The sequence below is a fragment of the Podarcis pityusensis genome, assembly GCF_964106645.2.
Source record: "Podarcis pityusensis genome assembly, chromosome: 1".
NCBI lineage: Eukaryota > Metazoa > Chordata > Lepidosauria > Squamata > Lacertidae > Podarcis > Podarcis pityusensis.
The window spans coordinates 104,024,168-104,037,602 of record NC_138028.1 but is presented as its reverse complement, the minus strand read 5'-3'; the positions used below and the strand labels follow the sequence as shown (position 1 = coordinate 104,037,602).

The window sequence follows — 13,435 nt, the reverse complement described above, 5'->3', positions numbered from 1 at the left end:
GACATAGATTGCCCTCTAGAAAAATTTTGCCTCCTTCCTGGTTATCTCATGGAAACTTTGTGGGAAAGTTGTGCATCAGGACCAATCATCTCTGAGGAATCCCACACTCAGTTAAGCTTCAGATCGACTCCAGAGTTGCCTGGAACGCAACCTGACAACCACAGCCTCAAGGTTACATCCATGCCTAACAGGCAATAGCTATAATTATGACAGAGGAGGGAAAGAATTCTAGCACTTGGTGACAAAGGCTAGCTTAATCTTCAACTCTTATTAAAGTGTTGTACAATATGGGCCTGCTTAGCACTGGAAGATCCAATGTTGCCCTGGTGGTTGTTTCTCTTCAAGAAAAGCACTTGCAGATCTCATTATTTCCAGCCTCCTTTGGCACATATTTTTTAGAAGCGAGTCAGAGAAGTCTCCGTAACAACACTTTGGGGTCTAATTTGTTGCTGCTGCCAGTGCATGTCTGTAGCTGCCATTGCGATTAACTGGAAAGGGCTGTCAACACTTGTGGGAGATTAAAGCTGCAAACTAAGGATGTTGAAAAGAAAACGAAGAATTTTCTTTGTAGCTTCCTTTTAACAACTTCCATCCTGAATGACTCCTTTCCCATGACATAGGAAAGCCTCTTAAAGTTTGTGGTCTCTTAAGTGTTTAGGATTAAACTGAGGAAAAATTAATGTGAAAACAAATGGCACTTGAATCCAGTTGTCCTCAGAACAGCAGAATTACCATTAAATAGAAAACAGGCCTGTGAGCAAATACGTTAGTAACATATTCCTCATAATTGCCCCCCAGAAAACACATTCTTACACTGTGATTCTGAAAACCTTCCTTGGAATTAACCAGAGTTACTGCCAAATTGTGAGAAGTAATCCTGTATGCTATGATAATGAACAGATTGGAACTGATAGTGTTCGCCCATTCCAAGGGTATATCAAATGAGAGACCAGAGTGGTGTTTCATAACCTTATTAAGCAGCCAAAAAGAAAGAGGTATCAGCAGGATCGTGGGAACTCTATTGTTGCAAAAAAAAGAAAGAAAAAGAAACCAAATTAGGAGGAGAACCCCAAAAAGCACGCTAGTGGAGATTGAGCATGCTCAGTGGCCAATGGAATTCAGAAGGACTGTTGTGGTGGTTGTGCCCACAGCTTGATGGAAATGTAGGATTGGAGGAGGTCTTTGTGGTGAGCCAGTGTGGTGTAGTGGTTAAGAGCATAGTCACGTAATCTGGGGAACCGGGTTCGCGTCTCCGCTCCTCCACATGCAGCTGCTGGGTGACCTTGGGCCAGTCACACCTCTTTGAAGCCTCTCAGCCCCACTCACCTCACAGAGTGTTTGTTGTGGGGGAGGAAGGGAAAGGAGAATGTTAGCTGCTTTGAGACTCCTGAAGGGGAGTGAAAGGCGGGATATCAAATCCAAACTCTTCTTCTTCTTCTTCTTTGAAGGAAGGAAAAGAGGTGGCATCAAGGAAGTGTTCTGGGAGGTAGGTCTGGGTTTGAGATCTGAGGGGTTTATACTTTTAGGGCAGGTAAGAGTTTTCATAAGAGTACCGGTAACAAGATTTCTTGTGAGAAAGAAACTGGTGCAAGTTGGTTGGAACAGTAGGACTGTATTCTAGAAATGGGGAGCCTTCCGCTGAACCAATTACTTGAGTTGGCCTTTAGTATAATAGTTGGCTAGCCATTTGCTGTGAGCATAATAAATAATAGTTTTGTGTAAAATAAATAAAGCTCACTGATGGATGTCCTTTGGCAGGTAAGTCGGCACATCTGCTGATGTATTACAATCTCTTTGACAGTCATGATAACATGTCCATTATTACAGTCATGCTCACATGCCTCCTCAACTCCAAAAGCATGGGTTTTGACACCACATTCACTTTTCTATGTGCCAAATCCCATGACTTTGAAGGTGCTGCTGTACAATCCCGCTACAAGGCCATTCATCATGGAAATGTCTTGGGAAGCCCGCTCAAAGAAGAAGACTTACCTGTCAAAGATCATCCATCTAGGAGAGTTTTCACATGTAACTACAGGATTTATTATTTCTCTGGTTGATGGTAACAGTTCTTAGCATCCCATTGCTGGGAGGACACTTCATATGATGAAATTGCAGGAGTGCAGTGGAGGTGTGTGTTAAACACAAAGATGCGCTGAATCTCCCTTTTCAACACTTCCTGAAATCCATAGCCTCTTCATGCCTATCCTAATGGCTGACATTTTGCTGATTACTTAGGACTCCACCAGATGACCTGTTTAATGCGCCTTCATCCTGAGTTGGTTCCACAGAGGCTGGGTCATAGCCAGTCTTTATTGAGCATACTAATCTGCTTGTAGGGAGGTTATACAACAATGAACATTCATTTTGCATTCAACCTGATTTGCTCATGGAGTGTTTATGCATATTCCCATGAACCATTCGTTCATTCCTCACTTTTCAACGCATTTCCTCATTTGTTGTGCTTCAGTGTACTTCAATTGCTCCAACCTAAATTTCTCAGTTTGCACTTAAACCCCTCCTGCAAAAATACTAAAAAATCTGGAGGCTCCCTTACACACGTCACATTTGTACCCTACCCTTCTTTCAAGCAGCTAGTTGGTACATCACTACTACAGGCATAATATTACCTTGAAATCCTAGGAATGTCTACTCAGAGGTAAGTCCTACTAAGTTCAATAGGACTTATCCTTAGGTAAGTGTGTATAGTACTGTATACTAATAAAGTATATATGGTGTTGCCTTGTTTTAACTTCTTAAAAGGCATGGGATAAAGCTTTAACTAAAAGCCACCAAAGAAGCTTTCTAGGGTGAATGGGGATTTAAACCTTAGCTTTTCGACATCCAAACCCAACCACTTGGGTGTTAATTAGGTTCTCAAAACATAGTTCTATAAACTCCTGGGATCAAATAATGGGATTTGTACTCTAGCCATTGTCACACTGAATTGGGTGGAAGCGCATAGTCTTGAGTCTCCATTAGCCAGTAGATGGATCATTTTGTTGAATTTGTTCTGCTCTTCTGCTGCCATTCTTTCCTCAGCCTTCATTTCTCTCTCTCTCTCTCTCTCTCTCTCTCTCTCTCTCTCTGTGTGTGTGTGTGTATGTGTGTGTTTCCATCTACTTACCAAGTTACTTTCTGAAAGCGATTTCTTCCCCACTATTGGTTTCATTTCTTAAATGACCTCTTTCTTGTCTCTTTTTCTAATTTTTCTGTTAATTTTCTCTTTCCCTCTAGTATTTTCCCTAAAGTATACTCCCAAAGTATTTGCTTTCATCTATATTTTGCTGGGAGTTAAAACAATTGACACCAAGCCTACTCCAACTAGTTATGCATTTATTATTTGTGGAGCTTGATCTCAACATTCATGAGTCATAAGAAAATAGGGATTTCTCTTTGTTTTAAGAATGAAAAGAAAATTTCTAGCACAGCCAGAACCCAGAAGAAGCTGTTGAATGAGAAAAATAGCTAATAGTTCCCACTTAAATGTCACATAGAAAATCTGAAAATAATTCTTGTGAACATCTTTTCTGCTCTATCAAGCCATTTCTATTTTCTCCCTGGGTTAATGTCTCAAATGGTGATTTGGGAGCTAATAAACCTTATTTTTTATTATCTGGAATAAGTGGGCAAATCAATGATGTGCTATTTAATATTTTACATCTGATGCATGAATGCATAGTTGCTTTTTATGACCTGGATTCTAATTTAACTAACTTATAAAAAAAGGTGTCTGCTACATATAGCCAGCCAAGGAGAACAAGAAGTTCTTGAAATACATTGGTAGCATTTTCATATAGTCTGCAGCAATTAAAAGAGCACTGAAAACATTTCTCTTTTCCACCTTGTTTCTCACGACTGGCCATAAGCATGGCAATATTAAGGTAAGTTATACTAAAGAATAAGAAAGGGGAATGAAGAAGAAGACCAAACTTTTATCCTTTGATGAGCATATTTGTATTATTAATTTATTTGTTAAATTTATATCCCACCTTTCCTCCCAAAAGGAGCCTTTTAACATGGCTAAACTTCACTGCTGCTGTTCTGCTCACAGAACAGCATTTAATCCAACAAATGTCTCTACTAATGTAAGAAGAAGAGTGTTTTTCCACCCTACCAATGATTCATGATTTTAAAAGCCTAAAGTCGGTGAGAGCTCTGGCTAAGTAATACTTATACTTGAACATCCCATAATAAATGGTGTTCCACCTTGTATAAAAGACAGACATTCAATCTAACTGTGCATCTTTTTCTTTTATTAAGACCTAAAGGTAAAAGGTAAAGGACCCCTGACAGTTATGTCCAGTCGCAATCAACTCTGGGGTTGCGGTGCTCATCTCGTTTTACAGGCCAAGGGAGCCGGCGTTTGTCCACAGACAGTTTTTCCAGGTCATGTGGCCAGCATGACTAAGCCGCTTCTGGCGAAACCAGAACAGTGCACGGAAATGCCGTTTACCTTCCCGCCAGAGCAGTACCTATTTATCTACTTGCACTTTGATGTGCTTTCGAACTGCTAGGTTGGCAGGAGCAGGGACTGAGCAACGGAAGCTCACCCCGTTGCGGGGATTTGAATCGCCGACCTTTCAATCAGCAAGCCCTATGGGGTTTGGAACTTAACAGGTTAAGTTGTTCCCATGATGCCTCAGCATTCTGACGTCAGCTTTAGAAGCTGGGAGGAGTTTCGTTTCTGTTCCCCTCTGGTCTTTGAGGGAGGAAAGTCGCAGTTTGTCATGGCTCCGGTGAGCCCAGGGGTTTTCCTGGGGAATGTCGGAATAAAGGACTGAAATGGACAAACCTGGACTCTGTGTGTGTTTGTCTGAAGCTAAGTGAAGCTACGTGACAGTTTCGACGCTGTGTTAACTCTGCTGAGGCGTGACTGAGAGCTCGGAGCAGAGGCGCTGAGTGGAAGCGTGCCGGGCGGCCATAAAGAGCTAATTGGGGATCGCAAATCAATTAGCGGGGGTCACGTCAAACCAATCAATCAATTCCACAGGTTATGGAAGGAGTGTCCAGGTGTGAGGCTTCATCTCCGGTTAGCGTAATGGAGAAAGCTCACAGACGGGTTGTCAAGTCAGAGGGGGAATGCTTATGGATGCTTAATCACCGATCGTAAAACTGTCACCGGAATGCGTTTGAAGTTGCGGCAGGAGGTGGTGAGATTTTTGCCTGTTGCTAGGAGGCAAAGGAGTAGCTGCGGAGCTAAGAGAGCAGCTGGAAAATCGTTTCTCCACGGAGAAGGGAGAGCCGGAGAAGCTGAAACTGATTGTAAGTAAGCTTGGGCCCCTTGGGAGAACGGAGGACAATGGCAGGCAGCCAGGTCTTGGAGGACATTGCGTTTCAAAGGCTCACTCTAAGAAGTTGAGCAAGGGCTGTCTGGGAATGTGCTGCCGCGTTTGCTGTGAAGCTTCAGCAGGAGACCAGAGCCCTGGAGAAAGTATTGAGAAAAGCCTAGAGATGGCTGGTGCCCCTGTTCCTGATGTTTTAGCCTCAAGGAGTGCTAGTGAGCAGATCGGGGGGGCGAAGAATTCCAAAGGCAAGTGTAAAGGCTTGTCCACTGTGCGTGCTGGAGTGGAATGTCAACAAAGCAGGTTCCCAGAAAGCCGCAGTGGAAACAAGTGGCCAACGTGAAAAGGGGGCAGAACAATCTCTTTGTTCTGGAGTCACCTCTGGAGGGTGGTGGGAATGCTGGAAAAGCACAGGCGCAGTGTGCTAAGGTTCCCAGTCATGTGCAAAAGTTGCACAGGTGCACAAAAGGGTGCGAACTCCGGAAATGTGGGAGGTCCCTAGGGTGCAGGGCATGCAAAGGTGCACAGGTACATGGTTTTCCCGGGTTTGGGAGGGTAGCCAAAGAGCCCTTTGAGCTCTTTGAGGCAGGTGGTCCAAAGGTTCAGGAAATGATCTTCTGTGGATATGATCCTGCAACCAATGGGTGGAAGTTTGCATACCCAGAGGGTGATCAAACCAAGCTGCTGGTCAGTAAGCAGGCTGAGTTCTGTGAACAGGATGGGTGTTCAAGGCTCAGGGATAGTCCTGATTTTCTCTCAGAATGTCTGTCTGATTCTGAGGAGGAAAGGGAGCCAGAGGCTGATCCCGGTGATAGGGACCAGGTCCAGGATCAGGGTTCAGAACCCGGTGATGGGGACCAGGTCCAAGATCAGGGTTCAGGGCAGGTTTGGGCATCTCCAAAGGTTGTGAAAGGAGTGTCCAGGTGTGAGGCTTCATCTCCGGTTAGCGTAATGGAGAAAGCTCACAGACGGGTTGTCAAGTCAGAGGGGGAAGAGTCTGACGGAGAAGACACAACTGCTGGCCCAAATGGGTCAGTAGGGTATCAGGTCACAAGTGCGTGGAAAAGTGTCGCACAGTGTGATTCTGGGAGTGTTGAAGGGGTTCAACAGGTGCCTGGGAAAGATGCCGGGAAGGGGCACAAGGCAAAGGGAAAGGTGTTGAACTCAAAAAGGTCTTGTCAGAATTTTCGGCAAGAGGGGGTATGGGGTTTGGAACTTAACAGGTTAAGTTGTTCCCATGATGCCTCAGCATTCTGACGTCAGCTTTAGAAGCTGGGAGGAGTTTCGTTTCTGTTCCCCTCTGGTCTTTGAGGGAGGAAAGTCGCAGTTTGTCATGGCTGCGGTGAGCCCAGGGGTGTGCTGGTCCCGGGGGTAAGGTACCGTGAGTGTAGCAGAGTCCACACGAAGAGGGGTGAGGTCCGATGCAGAGAGCCGGGCGGGGAACAGGAACGCTGGAACAGAAGGCCGAGCAGGGAACAGGAGTACCGGATAGTCAGGAACAGGAAGCCGAGCAGGGATCAGGAACACAGGAAGGTCCGAAGCCAACAACGACGTTGCTCCCGCAACCTGGGGCCGGGCTGACTGGGCTTTTATCCTCTTCTAAGGCCAGGGGCGGTCCCGGTCCCCAGGAGCCCCGCCTCCTCTGGCCTTAAGGCGAGCACTCCTCCTGGGGGCAACCAGTTCCCTTCGCCTCTCTGCCCTAAGCCTCTGCAGATCAGGAGAGGCCGAAGGGTTACTGGGCCCTGGAGGAGGCTCACCTGTGGCCACTGAGTCATCAAGCCCCTCTGGGGCCAGAAGGGCTTCACCTGGGGCCAGCTCCTGATGCACTGCCACAGGTGCAGGCTCTTCAGCATCTAGGCCTTGCCCCAGTTCAGCCGGCCCTGGAGGCGGGGACTCCTGTGCAGGCTGGGATTCCTCTGTTTCATCCTCCGAATCGGAATCCCAGGCCATCACACCATCCCCCCTCCCAGGCCCCCCCCTCAACCGAGGGTCCGGACCCGGCTTGCCGGGGTACGTCGCATGGAACTCTCGGAGGCAGGCAGGTGCGTGGACATTGGCCGCTGGTTCCCAGGAACGGTCCTCCGGTCCGTACCCCTTCCAGTCAATGAGATACTGCAGCTTTCCCCTGCGGTATCGGGAGTCCAGGATGCGTTCCACCTCGTACTCAGGCTCTCCCCGAACCAACACTGGCTGCGGTCGGGGACGGTTCGGGTGGAACTCGTCGGGTGGGGCCACCGGACTCAAAAGGGACCTGTGGAAGATCGGGTGAACCTTCAGGGTTGCGGGTAACCGGAGACGGAATGCCACAGGAGAGATTTGGTCTACGATAGGGAACGGGCCGGTGAAGCGGGCGTCCAACTTCCGCGAAGGTCGAGAGGGGTGGAGGTGGCGAGTGGAGAGCCAAACCAGGTCACCGACGCGAAGTTCCGGCCCCACCTTGCGGTGGCGGTCGGCCTGGGCTTTGTACGCTTCCTTGGCCTGGTGCAGTTGCTCCACCAAAAGATTTTGCTGGGACTGGAGCTCTTGAAGCCACTCCGTCACCGCCGGGACCGCGGATGCCGGCAGCACCTCTGGAAACAGCCGTGGATGATAACCATAACTGGCCTGGAACGGGGTCTGCTGGGTGGACGCATTCACCGCGTTGTTATAGGCGAACTCCGCCAATGCCAGGTGGTCAACCCAGTCATCCTGCTGGTAGCTGCAGTAACACCGGAGGTACTGCTCCAGCACCGCGTTCGCCCGTTCCGTCTGGCCATCGGTCTGTGGGTGGTAGGCTGACGAGAGGCAGACCTCTGTCCCGAGGGTCTGGTGTAATGCTCGCCAGAACCGGGATGTGAACTGAACGCCCTGGTCGGACACCACGCGCTCAGGTAGTCCATGCAGGCGGAAGACATGCTGAAGGTACAGCTGAGCAGTTTCCTTGGCTGTGGGTACAGATGGACAGGGAGCGCAGTGCACCATCTTGGTGAAATGGTCGGAGAAAACCAGAAGGCAGGTACAGCCACGAGACGAGGGTAAGTCCACTACAAAGTCCAACGAAACTGTGTGCCAAGGGCGCGGTGGAACTGGCAATGGCTGAAGTAGGCCGGGGGGTCGCCCGGTAGGTCCCTTGGCGCGCCGGCAGACATCACAACCAGCAACGTAGCGAGCCACGTCAGCCTTCAGGCGGGGCCACCAAAACTCACGACTGACCAGATGGGTGGTCCGATACCGTCCAAAGTGCCCCGCTGCTGGGGCATCATGGGCCATCCGGAGAACCTCCAGCCGCAGTGGCCCTGGCGGGATGTACAGACGACCGTGGTGCAGCAGGAGGCCCTGATGCAGGACCAGCCCCGGATACTGTGGGCTGGACCCTTCAGCCAGCTCCCGGAGTCGTTCCTGGGCCCAAGCGTCGACCCGCTGCTGTTCCCGCACCCGAACCTGCAGTGGCTGCGCCTCCTGGGTGGCCAGGAATGCGGCCGGAGGTAGGATCGTGGTGGGTTCTGCTTGCTGTACCGTGTCTGCGTTGTCTTCAGGTTTCCGGGACAGGGCATCCGCCTTCAGATTCTGAGAGCTAGGGATGTAGCGGATCCGAAACTGGAACCGGGAAAAGAACAACGCCCACCGGATCTGTCTTTGGTTCAGCTTGCGGGTGGTCTGGAGGTACTCCAGGTTCCGGTGGTCGGTTCTCACCTCCACCGGATGTCGTGCCCCCTCAAGATGGTGGCGCCAGACCTCAAAGGCTACCTTGATGGCCAGTAGTTCCCGCTCCCACACAGTATAGTTACGCTCCGCTGGTAGGAGCTGGCGGGAATAGAAGGCACAGGGTAAGAGTGGCGCTTCAGGACCAATCTGTTGAGACAAGACGGCACCGAGAGCCGTACTGGAGGCGTCGGTCTCCACCACAAAGGGTCGAGAGGGGTCAGGATGTTGTAAGATTGGTGCCCTCTGGAAACAGGCCTTCAACCCCTGAAACGCCTCCTCTGCCTCCTTGTCCCAGGAAAACGGTGTCTTTGGGCGCAGTAGCCGGGTCAACGGGGTGGTGCGATGAGCATAATCAGCGATGAAGGTCCGGTAGTAATTGGCGAACCCCAGGAAACGTTGTAGGTCCTTGCGGTTCCGGGGTGCCGCCCATTCTTGAACCGCTGTCACCTTCCCCGGGTCCATTTGCACCCCATCCGGAGAGAGCCGGTGACCAAGGAAGTCCACAGCCCGCTGATGGAACTCGCACTTGCTGAGCTTTGCGTACAAACGGTGCTCACGCAAGCGCTGCAGCACGGTCCGGACATGTCCCTCATGGCGAGCCGGGTCACGGGAGTAAATCAGTATGTCATCCAAATACACCACCACGTACTTGTCTAACAAGTCCTGAAACACGTGGTTGATGTAGCGTTGGAACACAGCAGGCGCGTTGCACAACCCGAAAGGCATAACCAAATATTCGAACTGCCCGTACCGGGTCCCAAACGCTGTCTTCCACTCATCCCCGGCTCGGATCCGAATCAAGTTGTAGGCCCCCCGGAGGTCCAGCTTGGTGAACACCTGTGCCCCTTGCACCCGCTCCAGCAGCTCCGAGATAAGGGGCAAGGGGTATCGGTCTGGGACGGTAATTTTGTTCAGGGCTCGGTAATCATGGCAAGGGCGGAGTTCCCCACATTTCTTCTTAACGAAAAGCACTGGTGCCGCGGTAGGCGAGGTGGAAGGCCTAATGAACCCACGCTCCAGGTTCTTGCGCAAGAAGTCCTGCAAAGCCTCGCGCTCTGGCTCTGTTAGAGAATATAAGCGACTCACTGGTAAAGGCGCTCCGGGTTGGAGGTCTATGCCGCAGTCAAAAGGCCGATGCGGCGGCAGCTGGTCTGCCCCCCGTTCCTCGAACACGTCCTGGTAGTCCTGATACACGGCTGGGAGCGTGGGTGCTGCCTCCTCTGAGGGCGCGGCCGCCAGCGTCCCGGATTGAGCATGGGAACATGGGTCTGGGAAGTGCACGGTCCGTTTGACCCAGTGAATCTGAACGTTGTGGGCTTCCAGCCAGTCCATCCCGAGCACCAGGGGGAAGCGGGGCATAGAGGCAATGTCCAAAGTTCGCAACTCCCGGTGCTGCTGGAAACACAGGACCAGGGGCTGGGTCTCCTGAGTAACGGCACCTGAACACAGAAGTCGTCCGTCAATCGCTTCCACCTGGACCGGTACTGGCTTGTTCCGAAGTGGCACCTGATGATGGGCGGCAAAAGCAGCGTCCATATAAGAGCGGGTTGCCCCTGAATCTACCAAAGCATGGGTGAGGATCCAGGGCCCACCTGGAGGGTATAAACGTACCGAAACCATAAGATGTTGCAAGTCCATTGATGCAGGCCCATTCTGCGCGGTTTGGGACCCCCGGTAGCTAGGGCCATCAGCTACTGGGGTTGGCGGTTTCCCTGCGGCTGGCGTTTCTCAGGGCAAGACCGAGCGAAGTGTCCACTTCCGCCACAGTAAAGACAGAGATTTCCCTCCCGACGCCGCGCCTTCTCTGCGGGGGAAAGGCGTGGCCGCACTGCCCCGAGCTGCATAGGCTCCTCCGTTAAATCAGTTGTGACCGTGGGGCTGCCGGAAAAAGCTGGTGCCGTGAACTGGAAGTGTCGGCGACCCCGGGCCTGACGACGATCCTCCAACCGGTCGTCTATTTGTAGACTCCGTTGAATGAGAGTGTCTAGCGTGGTGGGGCGTTCCATTGTGGCCAACTGGTCCAGTACCTCGTCCGAAAGCCCTTCGAGATACTGGTCCCGCAGTGCCGAATCATTCCAGGTCAAGTCCTGTGCCAACAGCCGAAACTCCGTGGTATATGCGGCCACCGTGGACTTGCCCTGTTTCAAACGCCGAATCGCCCGGTTGGCTTGACTCCCTTTCTGGGGGTTGCCGAACGCGGCCTCCAAACGATTGCAAAACCCCGTATAGTCTGCCAGCAAGGGGGAGTCTTGCCTGAGTAGCGGCAACGCCCACTTGGCCGCCTGGTCCTTTAACAAACTAATCAAAAAGTGCACCTTGGTGCGGTCGTCAGGAAAGTTCCGGGCTCGCCCCTGAATATACAGCTTGGCCTGGGCCAGGAACATGGGAAAGCTGGCCGGGGCTCCATCAAATTTCTCAGGCAAAGCCACTGGGTACTTGCCAGGAGCCGGGGCGTCGGCCCCAGGAGCCGGTAGGGCTTCCAAGCGTTGCTGAAGTGCCACAACCGCGTCACTGAGCTGCTGCACGGTGTGAGTCAAGGCCTGGTTCTCCTGGGCCAAAGCCACCAGTGTAGCCGCCTGGTCAGCCATGGCCTCTGGCTCTTCCCGAACGCACCCCTACGAAGGGGGAGTGCGGGTGTGGCGGGAGCAAACTGTGCTGGTCCCGGGGGTAAGGTACCGTGAGTGTAGCAGAGTCCACACGAAGAGGGGTGAGGTCCGATGCAGAGAGCCGGGCGGGGAACAGGAACGCTGGAACAGAAGGCCGAGCAGGGAACAGGAGTACCGGATAGTCAGGAACAGGAAGCCGAGCAGGGATCAGGAACACAGGAAGGTCCGAAGCCAACAACGACGTTGCTCCCGCAACCTGGGGCCGGGCTGACTGGGCTTTTATCCTCTTCTAAGGCCAGGGGCGGTCCCGGTCCCCAGGAGCCCCGCCTCCTCTGGCCTTAAGGCGAGCACTCCTCCTGGGGGCAACCAGTTCCCTTCGCCTCTCTGCCCTAAGCCTCTGCAGATCAGGAGAGGCCGAAGGGTTACTGGGCCCTGGAGGAGGCTCACCTGTGGCCACTGAGTCATCAAGCCCCTCTGGGGCCAGAAGGGCTTCACCTGGGGCCAGCTCCTGATGCACTGCCACAGGTGCAGGCTCTTCAGCATCTAGGCCTTGCCCCAGTTCAGCCGGCCCTGGAGGCGGGGACTCCTGTGCAGGCTGGGATTCCTCTGTTTCATCCTCCGAATCGGAATCCCAGGCCATCACAAGGGGTTTTCCTGGGGAATGTCGGAATAAAGGACTGAAATGGACAAACCTGGACTCTGTGTGTGTTTGTCTGAAGCTAAGTGAAGCTACGTGACAGTTTCGACGCTGTGTTAACTCTGCTGAGGCGTGACTGAGAGCTCGGAGCAGAGGCGCTGAGTGGAAGCGTGCCGGGCGGCCATAAAGAGCTAATTGGGGATCGCAAATCAATTAGCGGGGGTCACGTCAAACCAATCAATCAATTCCACAAGCCCTAGGCTCAGTGGTTTAGACTACAGTGCCACCCGTGTCTTGCTTATTAAGATCTACAACTATGAAAGCTAGGAATTCATTTTCAGTGGAACCCTAGAGGAGGAATCTAGCCATCCATTATATGCTCCTTGCATCTTCAGTTTAGAAATTTATAATATTAATAATGCTGTTCTTATTGTAGTACATCTTCCTGCAAAGGTGACAAACGTGTCAATGCTAAAACAATACAGTCTTTAACTGTTTTTTGAAATTTCAACTATATAGTTTTCTCAAACTCAGACAGGAAAGGAGGAGTGGGTCACTAGTTATCCCATTGTTGCACTCAAGGTAAATTTCTACCTTACAGAAAGAGATAAGGGAGAGCATGGCATGCATGCTAATAGAAGTGGGTTTTGTGGTCCTCTCTCATTCTGATCACAGATTTCAGGCAGGGGTATCTATCTAGAGCCTAGCTCAGAATTAGTAGTTTGTGAAATTCATAGTGCCCTGTATTACAAATCAAGCACCATTTTGTCCAGTAATTCTGAATGTAATGAAACTCTGAACATCTCTGTTTGGATCGCTTCTGATGGTTTCTTGCAAACTATATGTGCTTATTGTCCCCCATTCCAGATCCAAAAGCCTTTCTTTAACCTCTCTTGTTTGGGGGGAGAGGTCAATATAATTCCAAGTGGCTCTCTGCCAAAGCTGGTGCTAGGAACTCCAGGTTCATGTGTTGATTGCAGTAAGGCATCTGAATGCACTGTCACCATGATGAGCCAGGAGGAGACTCTTGGAAAACAGATGAGCTTTCTTCCCAAAGCTCGCTGAGAAAGCTTGTAATTACTGGTCCAATTTCAAGTTGAGTTTCAGGGCAGTACGAGAGTGGCACCATGTCATACTTGCAATCTAACTTGAGGCACATGTGTCACAAAGGTTGGCCACCACTGAATTATACTATGTATGAACTAGATTTTTGTCAGGGTTTT

The 13,435-nt window shown here is 51.0% G+C and overlaps 1 protein-coding gene across 1 annotated transcript in view; it reads right to left on the bottom strand.

The window, feature by feature from the left end:
- The window catches only part of LOC308475555 (uncharacterized protein), a gene marked incomplete at its 5' end in the record, with an annotated part of 499,606 nt that overhangs the window by 463,007 nt on the left and 23,164 nt on the right, over nucleotides 1–13,435 (bottom strand). The window contains one exon of the mRNA XM_081002593.1: nucleotides 6,868–7,983. Coding sequence (XP_080858719.1) covers nucleotides 6,885–7,983 — 1,099 coding nt within the window. The 3' untranslated portion in view covers nucleotides 6,868–6,884. The remainder of the gene's footprint in view (nucleotides 1–6,867; nucleotides 7,984–13,435) is intronic.